General features: G+C 36.9%; 1 protein-coding gene across 2 annotated transcripts in view; it reads left to right on the forward strand.

Moving 5' to 3' along the window:
• The window catches only part of ADAMTS5 (ADAM metallopeptidase with thrombospondin type 1 motif 5), a 50,526-nt gene extending 43,601 nt beyond the window's left edge, over positions 1-6,925 (forward strand). The window contains exons 8-9 of one of the 2 annotated variants that reach the window (XM_042956429.1): positions 279-397; positions 3,405-6,925. In XM_042956429.1, coding sequence (XP_042812363.1) covers positions 279-397; positions 3,405-3,415 — 130 coding nt within the window. In that variant the 3' untranslated portion in view covers positions 3,416-6,925. Of the gene's footprint in view, positions 1-278; positions 1,277-3,404 lie in introns of those variants that run through there. The other variant, XM_015543309.2, reaches the window with a different exon arrangement.
• The last annotated feature ends 381 nt before the right edge of the window (positions 6,926-7,306 follow it).

Genomic DNA, 7,306 nt, shown 5'->3' on the forward strand with positions numbered 1-7,306 from the left:
AAAGTTGGTGTACGTTTTAAAACGAAGGCAGGTTGTTAACATCATCCTGATTTTGAACATCACAATAAAAATGTATATACTCTCATAGTCTACTCACAATTTTGTTATAAGGAAACTAATTTTTGAAGCCAATTTTTAATCTCTTCACTACATTAAAACGTGTGAAGATAAGGTAAGACTTTTAGAGAACTCTTATTTGTTTATCCATTTACTAAGTGTTGACTTATTTTTCCTTCTTTCTCTCCCTCTCTCTCCTCTGTGGACATTCCTGCTTCCAGTAAGGGTTACACTGATGTGGTGAGGATCCCCGAAGGGGCAACCCACATAAAAGTCCGACAGTTCAAAGCCAAAGACCAGACTCGATTCACTGCCTACTTAGCCCTGAAGAAGAAAAATGGTGAGTACCTTATCAATGGGAAGTACATGATCTCCACCTCGGAAACCATCATCGACATCAATGGAACAGTCATGAACTACAGTGGTTGGAGCCACAGGGATGACTTCTTGCATGGGATGGGCTACTCAGCCACGAAGGAAATTCTGATAGTGCAGATTCTTGCAACAGATCCAACGAAAGCATTAGATGTCCGCTACAGTTTCTTCGTTCCCAAGAAGTCCCCCCAAAAAGTAAACTCTGTCACTAGCCACGGCAGCAATAAAGTGGGCTCACACACTCCACAGTTGCAGTGGGTGACAGGCCCATGGCTCGCCTGTTCCAGGACCTGTGATACGGGCTGGCACACCCGGACGGTCCAGTGCCAGGATGCAAACCGGAAGTTAGCGAAGGGATGCCTTCTCTCCCAGAGGCCTTCTGCGTTTAAGCAATGTTTGCTAAAGAAATGTTAGCCCGTGGTCATGAGCTTACGCAGAGCTAACTGGGTGATTCATCACCGATCAGTCGTGGCAAATGGTGGTGATCAGTCGTGGTAAACAAGAGGTCTGCCGGAAGCACAGAAAGTCACGCTTCAATGTCATTGTCAACAGGAGTCTAATTATGGGCAGAATCTGCTCTCTGTGACCAAATGGAGATGTGCACTGCTTCGTGCGACAGTAGTGACCTTGGAATACAGAACAACTTGGGAGTTATTGAACATCCCCTGGGCTACAAGAATGAAAAAACACTGGTGAATGTAGAATCAGGGGACATTTGAAGATGGCAGAACAGTCTCCCCTTTGTCACCTACCTCTTATAGAATGTCTTCAAAGGCATCATAATCATTCTCATCCATAATACACAGTAGCTTATTTTTACTGTTTGTAAATCATTCTCCCTTGGTATGTCACTTTATATCACTTGGTTCTATTAAAAAAAAATATATATATATATATATTTCTATAAAAAATGTTTGACCAAAGTAGGTCTGCAGCTATTTCAACTCCTTCCAGTTTCCAGAAAGAGCTGTGGATGATTTACTGGAAATTAAGAACCTGCTGCTGTTTTCACAAGATTTCACATACTTTCAGACTACAGGAGATCAAATTTTGGTCAAAAACCATTTTGACAGGAAGCATCTTCTGCGAAATTCTAAAAAGGAAAAGGATCTCCGCGTAGCTGGTCATTTAAATAGATACACCGATCCATTTACTTAAACGTCAACTGCCTGTATTTTTTTCAGGCAGCCAGCCAAATGAATGCATAATTAGGACGTAGATGTAGTGTTTGCGTGTGTGTATGTTGGGCGTATTCAAGAGTCTAAACACTAGTTTCCTCATGTTAGAATTTAAAAGGAAGAAAAACACACAAATAGAAATTTTCGATTTCTATCTTCACACTGCTTGCCCTTTCAGAGGCTTCCAGCTAATATCCTACCTTGTGTAATATTCGTACAAAACACACGGCAGAGTTTTCTAATCGCATCCCACACGTTCAACACTGGTATACCTCTTACCAGCCAGCCTTGAAAATGCATTTGTTTTCGCTTGTATGTTTTGTTCAGGGGTTCTGTAAGACCCGCAATGTTCTGTACTTTGATTTGTTTGATAGGCGTATTTAGTTTGATAGGAGTATTAAAGATCACTTTGGAGTTAGCCACATCTAGAAGTGATCATCATATATGTGGCTCTTGCAGAAGGAAAAAAAAATAGTGGTTAATATTAATAAGACTGTTTCCACACCATACAGGCAGCGATTCTTTGCATTGTCTTTTTAAATCCAAGTATTCTGATACTGTCCGTAAGATTTTTCCCAGTTGGAAAGCACTTGGTTGTACCAGTAAGTGTTTGATGAAACGGGACGATTTTTGAGAAGTTTGTTGCTTCTGTTTCCGTAGCCTGTCTAGGTAGGTTGTACGTTTGGGTGTTAGATATGGAATTTTTTTTACAATTGACTGCCTAAAAATCTCTTTTTAAACGGTCAACTGCAGCCCTCTACCCCATAGCTCAGAAAATCCAAGGTGTTCAAATTCATCGGGATTTCTTTTTCTTTATGAAAGATTACAAAGCCAATTGTTTTATATAAAACTTTATAATAATTGTACCAAATGTGCCTATTATTAGAGATTTGCATATAAAGATATTAGGGGACAATTGTTTGAGTTCCCTTAAAGCTCACCAGAGTTTATTTTTATTAGAAAATATTTTTAATATAAAATAATTATGTAATTGATCTTGCTAGATCACATTGATTTCAGCAGGTGAGGAGAATGGAGGTCTCACTGTTTTAAGTATTTTCTTAAGAAATTATTTGGTGAAACAAATAACGTTTTACAAAACTGTTAATCATCCTTTGGCTTCTCATCGACTGACTTTGCTTTAGACATGGTCATTTACTCTTAATAAATTATTCATCAGAGAAATGAGTCCTATATAGAGCTGGTCACCTACATTTGATGGAGGTCACCAGATAATCAGGGACAGGAAACCATGCTATTCAAATCACTCAGAAAAGAATTTTAAATCATACCGACTATTTGACTATTCCAAAAGAATTAATAGCCAGGCCAACCTGACTTTTTCCCAGTTTTCAAAATAATTTTAATCAAGTAACTCAACTGGGACAAAATTTGTTTTTATCTTTTGTTATATTCGTAGCAGCATGAAAAAAAAAATAATTGAAGGGCAGCCATGTTTGTATTCATAGATTTTTTTTAGTATGATTTATCATTTATTTTCCCCCCAAACAGTGAAGTTTTATTCTTCTCATTGAAATAATCCTAGAGAGCTTAAAAGGAATAAACCACTATTCCGTGCTTTTAAGGAGTTTTCTTTAGTTTTTTCATACGAGTATCAATAGTTTGAGGAATGTATGTCTATCTAAACTCCTGAGAAAAGCGATACAGACTGGAAACAAATTCAGAGAAATGGAGTGTTCAATAGATAAAAGGAATGATAAAGGGAAAATCCCCCATAATGAAATCTAATTCAGTCCAGTCTAATGTTGGACTGTGCATTTCCCCTTTCCATAGTTGCATCGTGAATGAAGAGTCCAGGATTCGCGATGCTGAGGCTCCTTCCTCGAGGAAAAAAGTTTGTCTGAAAATGCTCAGGATAGTAAGAATCTAATCCCACAAAACTAAACACTCCGGATTCAGTGTCACTAAATAAAGGGAGCCCAGAAGAAAATGACATCTCTTTCTTCTGGAACAGAAAAGGCCAAATTAAGCCCTGCCTTGTTGTTTAAAGGTTTCAGGGCATTGTTTGAATTTGTTCGGTAAATTCAACGTCCTTTGCCTTCCTGTGGAAACAGTTTTATCCCATGAAACTAAGAATGAAGGGATTAATCACAAACAAAAATAAAGTTGCAGCACTGAAAAAAAATGTAATTTATTGTTTTTGCGACTGGTATGTGAATTTGTGTGATAAAAGTATTTATTCTTATTTAACAAAAATATGTGCAAATTCTATATTTAAAAAGTTTTGCTGTTGTCCTACTTTTAATTTATGCTTCATGTTTGTGTATAAAGTACACTTTGTGAGTTTACATAATATACAGCACTGGTTGCTTTTGTATTTTTTTACAGAAGGCTTTCTGCGTGAAACAGGCGTATATGTATATATTCCTCACGTATCCTTATTCTGATACTGTAGTCTTCCTCTCTAAGGAAGTTTTAAACTTACCCTTTCTTGACTAGTGGTATTCGTTACTTGTAGTTACATTAATAAGTCTGTTGGGTTTCATTAATATTAGTTTTTCCAAGTCACAGATAAGAAAAACACTTATTCAAGCAACTGAAGCCTAAGTTCTCAACTTGGTGTATAGATAGCCTGGAAGCTTCCCACAGAAGCTAAGACACAGTTCAGAATCCCTGATACCAGTGATAAACGTAGACAGGGAGCTGTTGATACGTGAAATTTGTGTGCACACAGTGTCCAAGAGCTATCAGTGATGATAAAACCAAATACTGTCCTTTGCTGCTTTAAAAACACTCCTTAAAAATTAATACCATTTATTCTCTAGCATTGGCGGGATCCTATAGTTAGAGTAAACAAATTGCATTTAAGTGATTTAAATACTAGTAATCATGAACGTTGCTACAGATATGGGGTCTCCGTTGATAGTATGTCACTTTGTACTACTAATGAATCTCACGGAGTGAAAATAGGACTTGGGACAAGCAAGGACACCTTTTATCACATCAGCTTGCCTCTGACTGTGATTTCAGTCTGGTAACAGTAATAAGGCAAAGCACCCTTGGATATTCAACTGACCAGCTCCATCTCTGGCTCTGATGTTTCCCCCACTGACTCATTCCTTAATAACAAGGTCATTGTAATGGTTTAGGTGAGCACGGCAGCCAGATTCAATGAAGTCCAGGACTTGTGTATGACTTAGAGGTCACTCTTTGTGAAACAAGATTGGATTTAATAATGGCCAAATTTTGCTAATAGTTTATGGCTGAGGATTGGTGAATATTACTGATCTATTTATGATTAAGTGGAGGTGATAATACCTTATATTTTTTTAACATTTCAAAGTTAATAAATGAATAACCATGAGTATAGAAATGGTCGTCCAGAGCTATCATAGAGCCAGTCTATCATTTAAACACAGAGGAAAGGAACTTGTATGTTTTCTCTATCATTTTTCTCATTTGCCAACACCTATAGTTTTAGATTGTCAAACAGACCATTTTAGGTAAGTAGTACACTGAAAAAAACCCAGAAAACTCCCTAATAGCCTCCTTGCTAGCATGAACTAGAGAAATGACGTCTGAAGTTATAGGATCATGAAACACATCAGTCTATAATGCATAATTATATTCTAATCAATTAGCACATGGGAACATATTGAAACAAGAACCCGTTACATTAGTGAGATAAAGAAACTGGAAATACACATGATGTTCAGATCAGAAAAGTATTCATCTGCCAAATGTCTTTCTGGTGTAATGATACCGTAGTTCTCAATGCAGATCTTATGGGGAAAATAATGAAGGTATAGTTGCTAGAAGTTGTTGGTTTTAAAAGAGAGGAAGACTGAAATGTACATATTAGCCAACCCAGTTAATTGCACCTTCCAAATACAGTAGCACTTTAGCGATAAATTGGCTACCTGTGGTTCTTATCCTGGAGCTCCACCAACTGGTCCATGTGGACTGTCATAGGTCAAATGAAAAACCAAATGGCCCATCATCTTATAAGGCACGGCCACATCAGAGTGATCCAAAGTCTAACACTGTGAGGAAAACTGTGATTTGTAAATAAAACAGCATATATTTTTTTTCAGTTTCTTTTTGGCACATCCAATGTAATTTTTATCAAGGTGCTAATATTGATCAGTGACCAACTATCAAATATGTTACTTCGGACTCACTATTTTATTCTACATGATTTTTCAATTTGCAAAAAAAAAAAAAAAAAAAAACTCTTTTAAGTTTTTGCTCTAGGCGGGGCACAACTTGATACTCAATGTTTGGGAAATGCATCAAATGGTCAGCCTGATCAGCAGGGTTCAGTGACATAAGCTATAGGTACATCCAGGATGTTTAAGGTGACATCGAAACTTGAAGAGTGTCAGGCTAGAGGAACAGACTTTTAGATGAGTCGTGTTTCAGCACTTACTAAACCATCCGTGTTCCTTTCAAACTAACTTTTTGTTTCCGATACACAAGCTTTTGTGTGTATTTAGCCTGACTTTTTTTTTTTTAAGCTTTGCAATATTTTATGTCCATGGTAAACCCTTGGCAACTCTTTCTTGGTCTTTTCTTTAACAACCCACAGCATATTAGAAACACCTCAGACTGAGAGTATAATTAGAATAGGAGATCATATTGTGTGTGACTTTGTAAGACGTGACTTTCGATTAAGAAAAATACATTGTCTCCGGATGGTGTCTTTGCGTTACACGCTCAGCCATGACATCAATGTAGGAGTTGACAAACACTGCTTCCATTTAGTATGTTTATTAGAGGAAATCATGCACATGCTTTGTAAATAGACTGCAGATAACTAAACAGATTGCAGAAATATATTTAATTTGATGTGAGCCGTGGCACAAATTTTTGATTTCTATATAAGAGCCTTGTGAGTAAAGACAGGTAATAAAGCTAAGTGGGTATAACTGAGATTTTTATATCTTGAAACATGATTTCAAGCCAGAGTAAAATATCGAAGATTTTCATGTCGTCGTATATAAGCAGTAGAATGTGACCTGCTTATTATCTTCAATTTGTCAGAAGTGATGGTATGTTTCAGTAAATGTAATGCAGTTGAAAAACCAAAAATCTTGGAAAACTAAGACGGGTCTTGTTTAAAATGTCTCTTCCGCTTTGGCAAATTTTGAACCTGAATCAGCTATTGAAAGCATTACCGCGTCTTGTAGCCTGCATTCCACGACAGTTCTGTTATTCAGGTAAACCACTTGAACTGACTCGTTTGGGACCTATACTGTAATATTTTTCGTTGAGGAACAATATCCTATTTTGTAAAGCATTTCCCTATGTGTGACTTCAAACTGTAAAATTAAACATTGGCTTTGTGGTTTCAGTGGGCATAATAAATGTTAATTGTAAACTAGGTTAAAGTATGTACTGCATATAATATGTTTTAGAGTTGGAAAATAGTGTCCATTTATTTTTAATTTTCTCATAAGAGTAGGACCAAGCCAGCTCTTAAGGAAGTCCCAGGGTCCCTGCAGTTTTTACCATTCTTCTTCCATTTGGCTTAGACAATACTTCTACCTTAGTTACGGGACTTTGGAATTCTTACTTCAAGTTCTTCTTACCTGAGTATCACTCGCTAAAGTCTGTCTGGTATTGAAATTCTGATGTTAAATTAGTAACAGCAAGTAACGTAATCACCTTCATTTTTCCTTCTTTAAAGATAAACTTATTCTAGGTAGACAAGGAAAGAGTCAACAATGCACACA

This window comes from Panthera tigris, chromosome C2 (genome assembly GCF_018350195.1).
Source record: "Panthera tigris isolate Pti1 chromosome C2, P.tigris_Pti1_mat1.1, whole genome shotgun sequence".
Classification (NCBI taxonomy): Eukaryota; Metazoa; Chordata; class Mammalia; order Carnivora; family Felidae; genus Panthera; species Panthera tigris.